This window comes from Xiphophorus hellerii, chromosome 23 (genome assembly GCF_003331165.1).
Source record: "Xiphophorus hellerii strain 12219 chromosome 23, Xiphophorus_hellerii-4.1, whole genome shotgun sequence".
Taxonomy (NCBI): domain Eukaryota; kingdom Metazoa; phylum Chordata; class Actinopteri; order Cyprinodontiformes; family Poeciliidae; genus Xiphophorus; species Xiphophorus hellerii.
In genome coordinates, this window is record NC_045694.1 from 22,935,513 (window position 1) to 22,955,763 (window position 20,251).

Below are 20,251 nucleotides of genomic sequence, written 5' to 3' on the forward strand. Positions count from 1 at the left end.
AAACCTGAGTCATTTTACAAGCAGAACTCACCATGGCAAGGTGAAGTTTGCAACGCTGAAAGCGCGCTAACTCACCAGTAACCGATGCAATGCTGCCACCTCGTGGGCAAAAATAGGCATTACAACAACTCCAGTTATTAACTTAAAAAAAGCATAATCGATTAAAGACAGGCGTGCTAGGCGTGTAGATAGCTTCCACCTGCTCAGAGTGAGACTTCTGGGCCAAACTGTAATGACCAGCTTACAAGGTCAGTTTGGGTTCATGTGGCTTTATTACAGAATGATAACAGAACTGGTCCTGTTGGCAACAAGCTAGGCTGTTTGCTCACAAACATCAGTTTCAAGGTGCTTATGCTCCAGAAGTCAACCTGTAACCCAGCAAATAAAACACTACAGAACTTTACACATATGAATCAAATGCCTGACAAAAAAAACCCCAAAAAAACCCAAACAACTTTAATCAACATCAGCCTGATTTGAGGAAATAACAGGTGAATTTATTAGGACAAATGCACATATCTTTCCCTTTAATCTGGCTAAAATTACACGTAGGCTCACCGCATCATGTACACATGTCGAAAACAGCATTTTGATTTAGGTTTGCCTTAAACTTTAGAGATTTAGTCTGGTGTGCAGCTGACTGTTGAATTGAGAGTGAACACCATGATAAGATTAAAAAAGGGTTGTCTAAGGTCTTCAGAAAGAAGACTGTCGTAGCTTTTTACTAGATTTAAATAGATCCAAAAATAATTAAAATCAGACATTCAGACATATGGAAGAAAGTGTGCAAAACTGGAGGATTTCCAACACAGAGAAGATCCCAATGGCTGGCCTCCTAAGCAGACATTGAAAGCAAAACACAGAAAGCCAAAAACTCTAAAATGTTATCTAAGGTCCCATAGCTGGCGGTGGTGTCGATGTGAAAGTGCATGCCTGTAGAATGAGAAAGAGGCAGCGGACGTTTAACTCTGATGGGAGAGAAACCTTGGCTCTCTGACAACCACAAAAGCCAAAGAGATGTAAGCACTAGTCAGGATTTCTGGAATAATTTTGTTTGAACAGATGGATCTAAAGTGGAATCAGTGGTTCTTCAAGTTATGCCAGAAAAAAATAAAATAAAATAAAATACTATGTTTTTTTTGTTGTTGTTTTGTTCTTTAACGATTTTGTAAGACAAAGTATATATTGTGGATTGATTTAAACATTCTGAAGTGGTCAATTATAAGGAAGACTTTGAGTGTCAAAGGAATTTACCAGAAAATTTCAAGCTGACTTGATTTTGTTATTTGTGCCGTGAATGAATCCCCGTCTTCTTTTTGAGTCGGCTTTCTGTGCCCGAGCATAAACGCTGTGTTTTTCTTGATCGCGGGGACATTGTGAATTAGTTTTCATAATGACTAAAACACTAGTTTCTGTCAAAGGGATTGAAAGGACACCATTTGTGAAACTCTGTGCTAACCCTGACCTCATCTTCTCTGTGATATTTAAAATGAAGAATTAATTCCTGTTCGCAGACATATATTTGAACACCACATCATTTTGTCAGGCTTTTATGGAAATCAGTTATATCAAGCTTGAACGTGAATATCATACAAATATTTGTGAGACAGTCTAACTATTAACCCACGATGTGTTAATAATGTTTATAATTTGTACACCATCTTTGCTGGTGTACAAATTTTATTCTTGTACTACTGACTTATTTGTATTCAATACAATATTACTGAACCATGATTACAGTTCTTTTTTTAAAGCTTTTTATTCCCGATAGCAATAACAAAACTAAATGCAATCAAAAACAACCATTAAGCCTCATGAATGATGTATGTGAGAATGTGGCTATTCTTATTTATTATTATTATTATTTTTTTTTTTACCAGTTATTTGTTATTTCTTACATTGTGTGTGAATTGTGAGACAGTTATTTTTTGTTTTTAAGCATATGCAACTGACTGATGGCACTTTTTAAATTGTGTTGTTCTTGTGACAATGACAATAAAGATTTATCTTATCTTATCTATCTTCATGTCAAAAACTAAAAGAAAAAGTATTCGGTTTAAACAGGAAGAGAAAAATAAAATATGGGTTTAATATTTTTTGTTTGGTTGAAATCTTTTCCATGCTACACTAAACACTAAACCTTTCAATTAAAGAGATTAATAAGATTTCTATCCATACAGCTGTCTCAGTGCCTTACAACGATTATACATACTCCTGGAACTTTTCACATTTTGTCTCTTTAAAAACAAAAAAAAACTTTTTTTCCCCCCAAAGTGCTGTATGTACATTTTTACAGTTCTGTTTGATGTTTATCACTTAACCGACATCAGACAACAACAGCTGTCAGAGAAATCATGTGACTTTTGTTGTTACGTTATGGAAAAACCAGTCACAGTGTCTTTACAGTACGATCAAATGCAATTTAAGCAACATTTTCAGTAACTGTTTTGAGAAAATAACACATACTGTACATCTGCTAAATTTCCCTCAATATGAAAACATATCTGAAGATGATAATTGTGTTTACTTTAAATTTAGAGAAATAACTGAGACAAAAATCCAATTATTTGAGGAGCTCTTTCAAAAATATATTACCCAACTTCATTTTGAACAAAATGTTTCTCCATATATATATGTATTTATTTTAACTTACTGCATAGTTACAAGAAAACTGGAGGAATAAAGGCAGGGATATTTCCCAAATAATATGTCAAGGGTGAGCCATTAAACATGAAAAGGCCAAGGGGACTCAGAATTAGCTCCTCTTTTTGTCATCTGGCCTTAAAGGGGTTAGATCACAAGGCCTTTCTGTGTATAGATGGGGAAGTGAGGAGTGTGTTCACCACAACCTCCTGACCCACAGAGTCATTCAAAAAATGAACATTGCAGGTACGAGGTTGTCTGTATGGGCTTTCCTCCCATGTGAGGTGGAAAGTCGGTACAGGTCGTATCAATGTGACTGCCTAATTAGGAATTTCTCATCGTCTAGATCTGATTTTATTTCAGAACGACAAACACACATTTTGGTGTAATGTCCTTCTGTGTTCATCCATAACAAAAAGTCCCCTTGTACTGAGGAAGGAGGCTTAAAAATCACAAATTAGCTCCACTTCTCCAAACTTATGACATCTGTAAAATGAAAGATTCAAATTAAAGCAATTTTCTGTTTTGTAAGAGAAAATGAGTTATCATACTGATTTTTAGAATGAAGGTTTAAACTACATAATATCAATGTGTATATACTGTATGTAGTTGGAAAGCTAGAAATGTGGAAAGGAAACTATATTGCTGCAACTTTTTGAAGACTGTCATGAATAAATGTAGATTTTTCCTTATGTTTGAAGAACTGAAATGTTAATAATGCGTGGGAAACTCAGAACGAGAACAATATTTGTTTTAGATAAAACAAAACCAAACAAAACCCTCTGATCTGTCAGTTAAAGTGTGTGGGGATGCTCTATTTGGACGACATATCCAGGATTACAGCAAGCAGTGAACATTCTTTAAATCTTCCACTCTGCCTGTATCCCAGTAACAATAAAATCTCAACTCCAGCTTAAAGACCAGTGAAGTCTCAGACATCATCCAGCAGTTCGAGCTTCCTTCTCTGTTACTCCTGCTCTGAGCCTTCAGCATCTCCTTGTCAGCTGGTCGGCGGCTTACTTTAAGCATCATTTCAGGCCTACAAAGACCAACCCAGGTCAAAAACTTCTGTGTGTTCTATTGGGATTTTATGTGACAGACCGACACCAAGATAAACTCAGAAAATTGAGGCACTTTTATGCATCTCTCTTGGGTCAGTACTTTGTAGCGCTACTTTTCGCTGCAGCTGAAAGCCTACTCAGAGACGTCAGTCCGCAGCGTGGCCGTCACGGTTTAGAGCCTTTGCCGCAAGTCTTTCCATTCTTATAGGAACAAAAACTAAATGCCATGAGAACCGAAAAACATCTTTAAAAAAGACATGGTCTTTACCAGTGAGCACATCTACAGTCTGAAACGTTGGTTCTTCTTGACAAAAATAATTCAAGCTTAAATTAGATGGATTATGTCTCTACACTGCAACTTCAAGTCCTCCCACAAATGCTCTCTTGGATTTAGGTCTGGACTTATTCTGGGCCATTTTAACACAAAAATATTCTTTTTGTTATTCTATATCTTTTTCCTTTTCCTCCCTGCATTTAGCTCCATCCACATGTGAACAACACCATCAGGCAAGGCGGGTGAAGTGTCTTGCCAGGGACACAAACGACGAGGGCAGGTGGACCGGGAATCGACACCACCATTGCCCCGTATATATAATGCTATGTACACTCATACTGAATAAACAGAAAATAATTTAAATATGCACAGAGACTTCTAGATGTATTGTGGTATTTTAGAGAAAAAAAAGAAACCTGACATCTGCTATGTATCTTGACAAACTCTGCATTTGCTATGGCACAAGTCACTCATGATTGACATCTGCGCTGTTCATGGCAAAGAGTCTGTCATGAGGTGCGGTGTGAGGCAGACGCTTGTAGACCCAGGTAAGATGAGCAATGAAGGTTTAATGTTAAATAATCCAGAAAACACAGTCCAAACACCTGGCAGCACGGCTGAGCGGAAGCCAAGGCTCAACGCCGGTAGCAACAGGTGAACCCAGTGGACATAGCAGCAGAATAACGCTGACAAGGACCCGACAAAGACACAGACACACAGGTGACACTAAATACACAGGAGGGCAATCAGGGAACGAGACACACCTGGGAACTAATCAAGGGGAAGACAGGACAACATGGAAACTCAAAATAAATACATAGAAAAACACAGATCCTGACAGAGTCGTCATAACTAGGCTGTCTTGGTCACAGCTCACACACTTAGTTAACACTGCAGTGATTCAATGAACTCTGGCCTAAGCAGTCATGTTACTGGTGACCTCTGATTTGATGAAACATCAAAAACGAATCAAAGGTTTGAGGTCGCACAAAGAGTGTTACTGAAAATGTTGTCGGCAGTGATAGACGTTGAAACATTTGAGCATGAGTGCTTTCATTTCTTTAAAGGCCAAAGTGCTGCAGTTAGATCATCAAAGCTACTATTGTGTTGTAGTATGAGAGCTTCCTCTCACGGGATATTTGAGGAACCATGTCTGAGCTCAGTTTTCATATTACGTTACTATTGATAGAGGGAGTGTGATGTCTGCTCTATTATGTCACTGCCCTATTTGCCTGTTTCCCTCAAAGCTCTTTTTATGACAGAACCGGTAGAACAAACGGCATTTCTCATAAACGTGATTTGGTGCCGTGTATAAGAAAGTGTTATATGAAGCTGGAAATGTCTGATGATGGTAAATGTTCAACAAATACAGTTCAAAGTGCACTGTCATAAAAAAGGGAGTGGAGTTTCAATGAACAAACAAATAGTCTGGCTGTGACTTATTTGGTTTGGGAAAAGGTGTAAAACCCAAAGCAGCAGACGTCATGGGCACCAATTGTCCAAACAGAAAAAGGTCTAGCTGCCTCTAAAATACAAGAATTGTGCAAATAATAAAAAAATTCAATTCAGTTAAATAAAATAGTTATTCCTGGAAGCTCGATTATAGCAACTGCAACATTGAAAGAAATGCAACACATCAAAAGCAGTGGAGAAAATCAAGCAACTTTGCCACCTTGTTTTATTAAATCATATATGAATAACTTATAGCTTACAAACAATGCACTATTTAATAAGTTAAAAGTGGGACAAACAGTATAAGATGTCCACTAGGATCCTCTTTCCTCAAGTCGTATCATTCATTGCTGCTGTTCCCTCTTTCTGTTTCCCCTCATCCCTTTTCAATCTGTAACAGAAAGACAATAAATTACTCACTCAACTTCAACACACCAAAGTTTCTGCAGAAACTAAAAACAGTGTGAAAACCACACAGGGACACATGTTGGCAGGTACCCAGGTACAAAAAGCAGAAGTAAGCTGTCCTCAGCAGTTTTGAATTACAGCTAATATGAAGATGTGTGCAGTTTTGCTGGGAGGAAGAGAAAGGTGTGACATGCAGAGAAACGGTGATGTCAGAGTGTCTCAGTTTCACAGAGGGGATGGAGGTGGAGGAGGGGGTGAATACGACACTCTCATATGTCACCACTGAGAGGCACTAACCTGACGTGGGTCCATTCGCTCCACTCTGAGTCACAGAGCGCATCCTTCGCTCGGACACACACAACCTTAATCTTTTGCTTCACTTTAAACTGGCAGACATCAGAGGAAGACAATGTCGAGGTCTAGAAAATACACACAAAATAATAAAGGCTATGTATTGTTTCTCTAATCATTTGATCCATTATAAATTTGTTTTTTTTTTTACTCTGCTTTAACTCATCCACTGTAGGAATCATTTCTACCTTGGAATGCTTCAGCTCTGTGCATGGGTTTTCACACTTTCTGCATTGACGGCTGAACTGTGAGATCTGGAACGTCAGAGGGAAGTAGGAGTACGGCGTGTTCCAGGAGCTCGGGTAACTCCACTCTACCAAGGTTTTGTTCACCTTGCTAATCCTCACCTTGTCTGGTTTCACTGACCAGGGGTGGACGCGCAAACAAAAACAATACAAATTCAGAGCATGCAAACACATAGAGATTAGAAATCACATTCATAAAGCAAGGCAAAGCGACAAGCGTCTCACCTATTTCCGACAAGTAAAACCGCTTAGAGTAGCTCTCCAGCAGAAACTGATCGGTCCTAACAAAGACAGTGACCTGGACCTGCCGTCTCTCCTCGGAGTATGGGCAGTGCTGCCAGTCCAGGCAGGAAATACCAGACCCGCTGTCGTCCACAGAGCAGCTGAAGTTGCTCTGAGCTGACGAGCACATCCACTGGTGGCGACTGGGCTCCACAGAGCAGTGGCTGTTCTGGCCCTCAGACATGCTGAAATGGTTACGTGAGTTTGTTCAGACCATGCAGAGAACGTCAAGAACAGGTATTAATAGAACGTCTCACTGTCTACGGTAAGTGAGACAGTGTCAAATCTGAGAGCCAAAGACGGGCCACACCTGCAAGTGATGAGAGCTTACCGTTGAGCTTTGATAAGTGCAGCTTTGCCAACACGATTGCTGTGCCATGTCCAAGAACAGCGAAACTCCCCGTTGTAGTTCTGAGTGGAACACTTCAAATAATCCTCTGATGAAACAAAAAAAGATGACAGGAGATGTTTAGGGCAGTGGTCTCAAACCTCTGTCCTCAAGGGTCGGTGTCTTACAGCTTTTAGATGCCTCTCTACTTCAATATTTGCTTGTTAGAGCTCTAAGGGGCTGTAACAAGTAGTTTATAAGTAGTTTATAAGAAACTACCCCACTGCATGCTAGTGGGGTAGTTTAGCCATTTAGTTGAAGCGTGTAGGACAAGGGACACGTGTAAAAGTTGCAGGACACCATCCCTTGAGGAATGTCATTTGAGACCACTGGTTTAGGGATAGAACTGAGCAAGACAATACCTTGCTGATTTTTGACAAGAATCCTCCTTCTCTTGGTTTCGTTATGCTGGATCAGGACCTCGGTGTAATTTAGGAGAGCTCCATCCGGGCTGTGGCACGTGTAGTTGCCCCCTCCCAAGCTTTCCACTAACCGCACCAGGTACCAGTTTCCTCTCTGCGCCTCCTCTGCTCCATTCTTCTTCCAAATGACGTCCTGGTTGTGGTTGTCGCTCGTCACAACATTCTCTGGCATCTCCAGGCAACTGATCGGCTGTTGTCCCGGATTGCCATCAACTTCCAGCACCAGAACTATGAGGAGGCAATCCCACACATATTCCGAAAAAGAAAAACGTGAGAGATACACTCAGAAAAACAAAATCATACTTGGAAGGAATTGAAGGGGTTTGAGCTTGATCACCCCAAACTATCAACCGGGTTGTAAGAAACTAAAAAAAAACAAATCTGATCTCATACACAAGTGCTACCATACTCAAGGTTAGGTATTTTTAAGGAACATGTTAATGTAAGAAATGGAAGAAAATAAAAATTTTCTGCATGTTGTGAATTAGCTGTAGTTCAGGGTAAGAGAGAATAAGACTAAAAGCACACTAAAGGACAAATGGAGTACGGTTAATGCGTTCTTTTTAATCCTTTTGAGCTTTCCACCCACTGGCAATGTAATCAAATCAAAATCAAATTTTAATGTAACACACTGAAAATTATGACATCCTTTCTGTCGTCTATATAAATAATCATCTAAATGATAGATTTTAAAGAGACAAGAGAGTCAGTCGTCAAAATTGTTATTGTTATGTAATTATGTTTCTAGAAAATTGTGCTTACAATAAAGAATTCATATATTTTTCTAAATATGAACTATACCGTTTGGCTGGAGAGTCCAGTGACTTGTTGGATTTTGGCTACTGACCAGAAAAAATGCACACAGGATGCTGACAACAAACAGCTTCATCTGAATCACAAAAAGGAAGAACAGAGACAACATGAATTTAAAAAAACAAAAACAATTACAAAATCAAAAAAATGCATAGAACACAATGTACCTTCCATAAAATTGATGCCAAGATTTACAATACAAGAATTTAAGTCAATGGACTGATATTTAGTTTTATCTGAAACCACAGTGACTGTTTCTTTACTTTTTATATATTTCTTAAAACATACAAATCCAGATCAATACGTTAAACATAATTCTTGCATGCAGCAGTGATTCATAATTACAAAAAAGTCAGATTTTTTTATTCAGTGTAAGACTATTATTACAGGACAGTCTGAAGTCTACTGACCTTATTTTCAAGCCCCAGGTTTGATGGCTCTCCTGCCTTCCTCTCAGTTTTATAGGGTTTTCTCATTTTCATTTCCCTTTTTGCCAGGAATAGAAAAAGTCCAACATCATTTTCTATGCTTCTGGATTGGACGGAAAAGGATTAGCGCCACTGAAACAAAAATAAAAAATTCAGTGTCCCAGAAAAAAAATAAAAAAATAATTCAGTGACTCAGAAAAAAACAAAGAAACCAGAGTTCTCTTCCGTAGGATTGGGAGGAAAATGATTGATGATTTTGTTACTCACTTCCACTAAAGTGTTTCACAGGGTGACTCTCTAAAGAGCGGTGTTCTCGGATTTTTGCACCCTCCAGTTTCCATGTGACCCGATGGATGATTGCCTACAGCAACTCCACTTGGTGCCGTCCCTCCTTGTTTACTGTCAGGTTGCAAGGACGTTTATTTTTTCTTCCATTTTCATTTTGTTCAAAAATGAAATAAAGAGCCATTTGTTTAGCTCGCAGCCAAACCAATGCAAGTATACCTGAACATATTAATGAACATACCGTATTTTAAACATATCGCGTCCCGTGTCTGTTCAATACGGGATGCAAAATTTAACAGCCAAATACGGGACGATTCCGTATTTTACGGGCAAGCCTAATCAAGCTGGTTGGAAGCAGTGATGGTGAAAAGGCTTATCAGGTGCTGTGAGGAAGTATTTGAGTTATTGTGATCTGTCACTGAAGACTCATTCTGGTTTTGCAACAAATTTATGCATGAGGTGGGAGACATTGTCTAAAAGTGATCAAAGGGGTTGTCCTAGACCAGAGCTGAACTTCCTTTTGGGCTTATCTAACCACTTCCTCCAATCTGCAGATAAACTATAACAGACAACACCATGCAGAAGATGGTTAACCCCGTCACAAAAAGGTCTTCAGGAGCATCTCATGCATGTTAATGCCATGATAATAATCATGAGAGCTGAAGGTGCTGCAAAGCTACGCGTTACTGAACGACTACCCTGTTCTGAAACTGCATCGTGAACAAAGCTGGGCTTTATGAATGTTTGGTCAGAAAAAAAAAAGAAGTCTTTAAAGAAAAAGCAGCATTATGCCGTACGGGTTTCTTTCTTACCAGGAAGGATAGGGAAGTTAGCAATGGGGGAATAAGAATAACGCTGAACTGTCACATTGTCTTGAGCAAAACATTTAAGTTAAACATTTTTCTTTCTCTTCAAAGTTCTTGTTCTTGTAACGGTGAATTCTTTCACGTGACAAAATTTGTTTGTGAGCCAGTAGAGCATAGCCTGGTGGAAAATGCACCAGCTATTCTGCCTCAAGCTATGGGCATAAATCCAAATGTATTCAACTGAAAGGCAGCCCAAGGAAGGTATGCAACTTTAACCGATGATGTTTACTTGTTTCCCCAACTGCAAATACTTAAATATAAGTAAAAGGAATGTTGTGTTAATAATCCAACACAAACCATGGTAAATCTGTGTTTGCAGTCATTCCCATGCTCTTTTTGGTTATTTAGCCTCTCTAGAAGCTTGAAAACAATCACACCCGATCAGTGCACAATCTCCCATTTACCATCTCATCACTTATAAATTCTGCTCAGTAAGTGTTTAGAAGGAGTTAACTTCGGAAGACTAACTAGAGTATAAATCAAGATGCTTTGAAAATTTAGAGACAAAGCACAAAATTTGGGTGTAATAGTAGACAGTGATTTACATTTCAAAAGTTGTGTTAACTATTTTACTAAATCTGATTTTACCATTTGAAAAAAAATATATATAAAAAAACATTTTCTGTCAAAGAATGTCCCTGAAAATCCAATTCATGCATTAGATGCAGGACACCGTTCCTCGAGGTTTGAAGATTTGAAGACCACTGATCTATTCTATCTGTGAAAACCCAAAAATACTAAATATTTCTTTGCACCATGACCAGCGTGAAAAGAGACAGGGATAAAAACGGCCTTATTTGGACCTTAACTGGATTACTCAACACTGATAATAATTTTTTTTTAAAAACAGTTTGTGATTGATTAAGCCTATTTAGAAAAAAACAAAATAGGAGTTGGGGAGGATGGGGGGCCAGAGTCTTCTGTTTTATCCTTCTGAGTCCAATTTAGTTTTTTTTCTTTCATGAGCTGGATGTATTGTTACGCCTCCATTTTTATTAGGTATACCATTGATTGTCTACTTCTGAATGAACTCAGAGCTGTTTATTTGGCCTGTCGTTTGTATTCTGCTCTTTTTTACGCAGTCACCAAAACAATGCTAATCATTTACAGAAATTGTTGCACATTAATATGCTGCATTAACATACGTAAATGACCATTGTTATAGTCAGATTTTCAAGGCTGGAAAACCAACAAAACAACAGCGGCATTTTTTTATTCTGTTTAACAATAACAAATAACAAATGGAAATGGTTTCTCACCGCTGTGGTTAGTAATTGGGTGTTTCATTGTATTTTGAGTCAGATCCTCTTTCGCCCAACTTTCTGATGCCAAAGCTTCATGACATGTTGTGTCCTATAAATGTAGTGAGAAAGAATGTACAAAAATCCATTTTAAATCATTATTTATATTCAAAAGCGCATTTAAAAATACTGTTACAGGACTTAAAATTGCATAATGATAACCTCATCCTGACATGTCATTACAATCCAGCTGTCTGTCAAACTCTGAATAGTCTCAGGAAATTCTCGCACAATGATGCATCTGGTAACAAAAACCCACTGGAAAAGGTTATGACATCACAAAATGGAAATGATGCAAGAGATACATTTAATTATTGAAGAACTAAAAATGAAAACTGTCAGGAAGATGGACTTTCTCTGACAATGTAAAGATTAGCTTGTAAAACAGACAGTAGGTGGATACATATTTTTTTCTATAGCTCAGATTTTACCCCACATTAGAAATACATATTGCCAAATATTTTTGTCACAAAATGTGCAATGAAGACTCCCCCACAGGAATACCTGAATTTTGAGGAAAGACTAAAATTTGAACAAACAGGTACGGAGAATTAAAAATGAAACTATGAACTATATAGAAAAGGAAAACTGGGCAAGTCCACAAACATGAAAAAAATAAATCAATGTGAAAGTAAATGGGCAAAGTCATTACCAAAATTCAACTACACAAACCACCCTTCATCCCCATAAAGACATCATAAAATAATCACAGTGTTTGTTGTCATAAAAACTGGCAGATGACGACGAGAGGGGGAAAAACATTTGTTCTCAGTTTCATGATATACTGATGTGATACACATGATACTTTTGTGGTTAGTTTGGCTTTATGGAATAAAACTGTTCTTCGTTTCCCCTAGCTGCGCTGTGTTCTGAGTGTTGACTGGGCTTTGTGGTTTGCAAACCTTTTGCCGTCATTACGCTCCACTCTTTCCCTGTGTCTGAATGAAAAGCATGGCAAGACCCTGAATATTTCTTCACTACTCAATAGCCACAATATTTATTGGTAGAGTTCAACCTGTGAGTAATTTAATGTCAGTATAAATACAGTTGTTATGTGAATACAGCAGGCAGGTCAGCAATAAAGCTGAGGAGGAATTTAAAAGAGAGTTTATAGAACAGTATCCCATGACTGCTGAATGAAAACCATCAAGAAAAACTCCAATTTGGAAATTTTCTGAAAACCCAGAATCCTTTTTCTTACACATCTCACTAATACTGTGCTTAGTGTTGGGCTATCACATAAAATCACAATACATTGAATATATGGCTGTAATGTCAGAAAATGTACAAAAAAGAAAAAAAAGTTTAAGTTCTGTGAATATTCTTACAAAGCCCTGCATAAATAATGTAATATCCAATCGAACACATATTGTTACATGAATTTGACTACCATTGATTAATGATTATTGTAAAGTTGCAAAGTTACTAGTCAGAGAACTTTGGCTAATTGTGTCTAAAATCAGTCTTCAGTGGCCTGTCTTCATTCGACCTCTGATATCGACAGATGTGACAGGAGGATGAATGCAACTAAATACAGAGTCAAATTAGGACAAATTATTATTATTTTTATTTTTTATTTATGTCACACAATTTGATCCTGCAATTTTCTGAGGTTAAAAGACCCAGGAACATTTCAGAGGTTGATCTACCAGCAGGACAGCTACACTAAATGTAGAGCCAGAGCTGCAATTGAAATATTCTCCATCTAGCGTGATAGAGAATATAATGGAAATGTTTTACAAAAGAAAATTAATAAAAGATTTCAGAATTGAAAAGTTGAGACACATACCATATTTAAACATTTTTTTTGTTCATAAATAAAAACAATGTAAAATTTTATTTGGCTTGTATACAACCTAACACAACACGGTTTTTGATTGTTATGATGACAAATTAGCCTTTCTGTAGCGTTCTAGGCTTACCACCAGAGGGCCTCAGATGGCAACAAATCTTTTACATAAGATTAACAGCTTCCTTTTGAGATGGAAAGCCACTTAGTCATTTGAAGCCATATTCATCAGAGCTCCTAATTAAGTGTTTGTAGTTGGGCTAGTTATGCCATCAGAACAGTTCAAGTAATAATATTAAATCACTCTTGCTGCTGCACAAGAGCCCTCCCCGTCAGCATAAGTTAAAATTTAATTGAGCGGGCCTGGTGTTCTTTCTCAAGTGTCATAACTCACTGTTATGCAGCTGTTAGGAATTGCACAGCTGGATGAGAGTCTGTGTACAGACTTGTGATCTGTGTCTGTGAACTGGAATGCCTCCCACATGCCCTCGAACCACAACAACTGGAATGAAATCAGTGAAGTGATCTCATTTTATGGACTGGAAGGTAGAAAAACAAAGGGAAATGAGAATGCTGTGGTGATGTAATGTTTCAAGGAGCGCGCACACACACACACACCCCACACGCGCCCACATGTGCTAGAGGGATACATGTGTGACACATACAGGAGTGGACAGAAGAAAGTCGCATGTGCGTAAGTGTTAAAATTGGCCACTTGCACTCTGGTTTTGATGACTCTCTTTGAAAATTTCAGATGTCAGATTTGTAGTCCAGTAACCCACAGAACTTCACTGAGATCCATTTGCTTCGTGAGCCTTTTTGACATTTTCATTCAGGTTTTTACGCTGCCCACACTGCAGTTCTTTAGTGGATGTTCTCTTAAACCAGCTTGTCAGTTTAGGTGGGCAGACATGTTTGGTTGTAACGTGACAAAAAATCTTTAACAAGGCCCTGCATATGGAAATAATGTGTAGAGAAGAACCTAAGATTATACTCTTCTTGTTTAAAGGAGGTGTTTTATGTAAAGTCAACTTTGAAGAGCTTTATGTCATATTAGACGTTATTCCCTCATCACAAACATACCTGGAGTGTTGCTTTGATTCCTTGAGAAATCCTTGCATGTCCTATGACAGCCATTTAGGGGTGCCTAAACGCTCGCTCTCACAAAGCAGAAAGCTCCTCCATGGTACTGTGGATGCTGAGGTTTGCGTTGGGGACGTCTGTGCTTGCTGCAACATGTTTGGCTTCGAGATCGTATTTTAGGCTTGAATAGCTTCAAAGATAGGCCAACTGCTCACTGCACAACAATAGTCTTTTCCAGCATCACATCAGATTTTCTTTTTGGCCTTAAAGGCCAATTGTATCGTTTTCTTTGTTGTTTTTTTGTTTATTTTAACAAAAATTTACCACTGTAATTAACTAATTTACCACCTCTGTAATATTTACACTAGTTAAATTTTCCATTGTCATGGAATAAACACAGTTTGCATCGAAAAATTTCTGATCCTTGACACAATTCTTTGCAAGAATGAAAACATGACGGAGGCTATGTAGAAAGATAACAAATGGCACAGACAAAAAAGCACAATACAATGATGGTTTGAAGGGAATGCTTGTTTTGTTTCATATTTAATTTCTTTTTAGCTCAGTTAGAACCTTTTCCAAATGAAAATGTGTCACTCTGACCATGAGTGCCACTGTTTAGGCCTGTGAGTCACAACTGCTTTGAAAACGTGGAGCTTGAGTTGACTGCTGAATGAAAACCATCAAGAAAAACTCCAATTTGGAAATTTTCTGAAAACCCAGAATCCTTTTTCTTACACATCTCACTAATACTGTGCTTAGTGTTGGGCTATCACATAAAATCACAACACATTGAATATATGGCTGTAATGTAAGAAAATGTACAAAAAAGAAAAAAAAGTTTAAGTTCTATGAATACTCTTTCAAAGCCCTGCATAAATAATGTAATATCCAATCGAACACATATTGTTACATGAATTTGACTACCATTGATTAATAATTATTGTAAATTTGCAAAGTTACTAGTCAGAGAACTTTGGTTAATTGTGTCTAAAATCAGTCTTCAGGGCCCTGTGTCTTGCATATTTTATCTATTTCCCTGGTTCAACACAGTAAAATCCAATGACGGCTCATGAGCAGACCTGTGCAGAACCTTGACATGCTGAGGAGATAGTTGGACCTTTTCAGTCAGCTGTGTTGAAGCAGAGACGCATCTAAAAATGGCAGAACAGGGCGGCCCTCTAGGGCCGGGGCTGGACTTCCCTGACTTAGGCGAAGTAGATGCCAAACTCTTTCACATTTGAGGAGTTCATTGAGTTGAGCAAGTATTTAAACAAGACTTACTGCGGATGAGAATTTTAAAAATGAATTTTGTTTCTCCCAGAAACACGGTCCCTATCGGCCCCTCACAGTGGGAATGCAGGCAGGTGTCATGCAGTTTATCATCCTTGCTCAGAAAAACGGGGTCAGTGAGGCGTAGCCTGCTGGAGAGAAAGGGTAGATACAAAAAGTTTTCCCTGGAGTTGTATCGCATTTCTCCAGGCTGCCTATAAAGTTTTTCCTCAGACAAATCACTTTAAGTTTCTGGCATTTCTCGTTCAGCCAAATAAATTTTGTTAGAGCAGGAGGTAAGAATAAAACCTGCCTGGCGACTTAAATTTATCAAGAGGTCTTTTTCTACAGCAGGAACGAGAATGAAGGGACAATCAACTAAATGTTTGGGATACTCCTCTTCTAAACGGCATTATTTCCAGAAAACTTTATAGTTTCACATCCAGTTTTAAGCTATAATGAATATACAACATTGCCAAAGATGTCAGTCAACTCCTTGTAACTAAATTGTGTTGTTCAGTTTAGTTCAGTTAAATTCAATTCAAAAATACAAGTTAATTGGTGTTGCTACTCATTATCCAAGTACATTCAAAGAGTTGTTGTGGATGCTGACACTATAGGCAGGCGTTGGAGTCAGGGAATTGAACTTTCTACTTTTGGACCGATGGAAGACATGGCTTGAACTTCCTCCTCCCCGCCTGGTCTTTGGTCCTGCTCCGCATCCAAGAAGCATCATTTTCAACTTTTCTGGGACTTGGGGTTACAGTTCAGGTATTATTTGTGCTTTTAAAATGCTAATCAGCTACTTCAAGTTATTTAAACAGTGCCTTTTTGCCATCATTACACACCATAAGAACTGTAAAAAAAAAAATCTAAGCTACATTTCCGGCTGTCGAGCATCCAAAACCAGAGGGAATAGTTGACTAAACATGCAACGTCCCAATAAAAAAGTCTAGAACAGATCAGAACTAAACTCAGAGCTGCTCCGACCTTCTGCCACCACAAGCGTCACAATCCTAAAATCTCTAGAAAGGAAGATGAAAGTTGAATATTTCAATTTGCTTTGTTTTACAGTTGCTTAAACAAGTTTTCATATCCTTTGAACTTTTTAAAGTTTTCTCTTGAACAGCCTTTAACTTCAGTGTATCCTACCGGGGTTTTATATGAAGGCAGAACATAGACTACAAAAATCATTTCTTCTCTTTTCTCCATTTCGACACAGTACAATAAGTAACTTCAATACTTTTCCAAGGCAAATTCGGTACAGATAATTGTCCAAGTGCTGTAAAACTCATTCAAATATTGCAAGCCTTTTTTTTCCAGTGAAAGAGTAACGTTTCTTTTTCCTTTTCTTTTTGCTCTGCTTTTATAAACACATTACATGAAGCTTTTACCATTTCCCCCTGAATCTGTGGGTGGTACAGAAGGAAAGACATGAGAGCTGGTTAATGCACAAGATGTTGTTGCTTCTGTCTGACAACTTTATCAGTCTGTCTCATGAGGTCCCATGAGGTCAGTGACGTCGTTGCCTCAGTTTGTGTGTGCGCATAAAGTGCCAACATTTACGGCAAATGAGGACAAATAGGCTAAGTGACTCGCTGATTACGTCCCGATAAGGGTTCTTTTTCAAGCACCCGCCTGTGGCAGAAACTTCATGCATCCAAATGGATGTACTGGTTTTGCTCTGAACAATTGAACCTTCGGTCTTGCCGTTATCTCTAAAACACTAGGCACGGCGCTAAACCTTGCATGGATTTCGGTTTTCCTGTCTTCACTATCCCCTCATCCTACAGGAACTGCGCTTTGGTCACAGCGGATAAATATCTGAACTTCTTTTCGGGAGGGTTTTACTGATGTGCCTAAGAGCCTCTTGAGTGGGAAGTGTAAACTGTGGGACAAGATGGCCCAATCCATCCGTGTGCAAGTAGCCCACAGCACATGACAACCATACCATAGCAACCTCAGACATTTTCAGTGCATGCATGGGTGGGATTATGAAAGGATGACAAAAAGTACATGGAGGTCCTGTCAGCTCTGTGAAGGTGGCTGTCTTTTTTTTAATAGAAAACTTTAAGCAAGACAAATGTTGCAGCATGTTTGTTTTCAGTTTTTGCATCTCATTTGTACAAAAAGTGCAATGAATTAGTGGTTAAATGTGAAGATAATTTGTCTCTAAATATGCATTAAGTTGTTTTGTCTTCAAATTGTTTTTGCTAAGTAATTGTTCAATAGGTAAGTTTGCATTAATTTTACCTTAGTTTGACTCCAACTCAAATTTTAGGCCTCGAGGGCTAGTGTCCTACATCTCTGTCCAGCTGATGGCGGTAATACACAAAGTTTGTAAACTGCCAGAAAACGCTACAGAAGAAGAAGAAGAAGAAGAAGAAGAAGAGGATCTCTGGTGTAAAGTATTTATTTTCTTTGAGCTTTTCTTCCACACTTTGTCAAGTTTTTCTTTTACTGTAAACAAACCAAAACAAATGCTTAGCAGGTTTCTGGTGTATGTCTCTACCAACATTGCACATCTAGAGACTGTTATTTTTGCTCATTCCTTTTGGCAAAACAACTCAAGCTCACTTAAACAAGTTGGAGAGCAAACAAACAATTCCTTCACAGATGAGTTGAATCTATATAGAGACACAATTGAACACAGGTGGGATCTATTTGATAGTTGGAGGACTTCTGAAGGTAGTTTATTTTATTATAAGTAAAGTGAAGAGGAATTCATACAGATGCATGCCACAGATCTGAGATTTTATCTGCAAAAAAAAAAAAATTATCATGAATACGTTTGCTTTTCCAAGGCACTGTACATGCAAGTGGTTAGGTTGGGAAGATCATTTACTTATTTATTTTTTTATTTTCTTTTGCCGTTTAGACCTTATAAGACATGTTTTTCATGTGGACAGTGTCCAAGGATTTTGGAGCGAGTACGTTAACAGGCACAAGCTGAGGCAGATCTCAATGAACTTCTGGATGTTATTCCTGTCAGTCAGACTTGTTGAGTGATGCTGACCAGCATGGTTGCATTTCTGCGGAGGCACGGTTTGTTAAAGAATGATTGACGGAATCGTAAAAGGACTCTATATGCATTACTCAGTAGTTTGCATATTTCATCCAGCCTAGTGATCCTTATCTCCGATGCATCCGATGTAATCTTGGATCAAAGACAGCTGCGTAATTAGCGCCGGCGTGCACGGCTGCAATCAGTGTAATGGACTACCTTGGTGTGGATGACAGTATTATCTCATCCGAAACGGCTGATATGTGAAGAAGCAGACGTGTGATGCAGTGCCAGTGGTATGTCAAATGTTCAGCAAGGCTCATTTAAAGTCACACTCATTCCACAGCATTGTACTTTCTTTCTTCAGCCGCAGCTTGAGTGGACAGACGGAAAACAGAGGCGTGTTGGTGGATGGTGCCTGAAATGCCAGGCTGCTTTCCAGGAAAAGAAAATGCCAGTACATCGGTGACTAATGCCACCAGGAAATATCAAATGCACAGCTTCTTGTACGGATTTGTCCTGCCTACTGTTGAAAGTGTTATCTTAAACTAAAACATGTTTAGTTTTGCATGTCGAAACTAAACCCAAAGGGCAGATGAGGTTCTCCATGCAAATCTTTTTGAAACAGCTAGATTACTGTTGTAAGAAGACCTGCTAGAATGGAGTCTTTCCTCTCCACTGTCTCCTCATATTTGCTCAGGAGAATCATTTAAATCTCAGTGACTCTTACAAAAAGGGAAGACGTGATAAACTGAATTGCATTTTGTTGTATTACAATAATTAAGACTGAATTTGACTTAATGTAATTGGATCTCAACCGAACTATGTGATTTGAATGACCTGGACGGATTCAAACTGAATTTGTACTTCTTTTGTTTTCTTGCCAGGTGTCTTAAAATTATATTTTTAAATGTCACTGCATAGATAAACTAGACTGAACTGAAAAATTTAATTATGGTTATCACTACTTCCTTTCAGGCAAGTGGTTCAAATTTAATCTGTTGTGTCTTTTTACCTTTTAATAAAGATTTTGCTTGTTCTTTATGTGCATGCGTTGGTTTTCTACATTTTCCTCTATTTTTTCCATATCAAAAAAATGTGTATGTTGTCAATTGACAGTTTGAAATATTTTAATTCAGTTTGAGCGAGTGTTAGTGTCGCTTTCCAGTGGATTTGTAATATACTCAGGGTGAATTAGGCAGGTGCCGAAAATGTTAATGAATAAAGTTTTCAAATAAGAAATCCAACAAAAGTTTATCCAAATGCACAATTATACACGATAGAAAACAAACCCAAACAAGTAAACCTCTCAAGTGTAATCAAGAATGTTATCTTTGGCTCAGTGTAAATGAGTGTTGAGCATTTTGACACTATCCTGTGCAGAAGCTGGTTGTAAGGTCAGTTTATGTAATCTCATGTTTTAGGCCTTTACACAGAAGTTCTCTGCAGACTAAACAGATGATTGTTTGTCACATGGACAAGTGGCACATTGTTCACCGAGAAACACACGGACACACACGCACACACACACCCATAATGTGTCTTTCTATCTTCACAAGGACTTTGCACTGACTTCCATTCATTTTTCATTTGTTTCTATAGCCTAGCCATTACCCTTACTTTTAAACCCAACTATTGCTAGTATGTGCTTAACCCTAAAACCTTACCTAAACTCAATTCGCCCTCTAGACCTAAACCTAACCCACAACACAAAAACTGCACTTCTTCTGATGGGAAGGAGCAGTGGCTCTTCACAACATCAAGTATTTGTGGGAATAAAATGGGCCTTACAAAGTGATAAATGCTAAAACACACACACTCACACACAAACTTATGCAATAAGTTTTCCATGAAAAACATGTTGATGTCAAATGATACCAAATA

The 20,251-nt window shown here is 38.2% G+C and overlaps 1 protein-coding gene across 1 annotated transcript; it reads right to left on the reverse strand.

Moving 5' to 3' along the window:
- Window positions 1–5,638: 5,638 nt before the first annotated feature.
- Window positions 5,639–8,892, reverse strand: il12ba (interleukin 12Ba). Its single transcript, XM_032554819.1, has 8 exons — window positions 8,750–8,892; window positions 8,328–8,415; window positions 7,467–7,754; window positions 7,048–7,153; window positions 6,660–6,901; window positions 6,378–6,550; window positions 6,136–6,257; window positions 5,639–5,821 (listed from the first exon to the last, which is right to left on the reverse strand). Exons 1-8 carry the CDS (start codon window positions 8,819–8,821, stop codon window positions 5,761–5,763), a joined length of 1,152 nt encoding a protein of 383 aa, XP_032410710.1. The 5' UTR covers window positions 8,822–8,892; the 3' UTR covers window positions 5,639–5,760.
- Window positions 8,893–20,251: the final 11,359 nt, after the last annotated feature.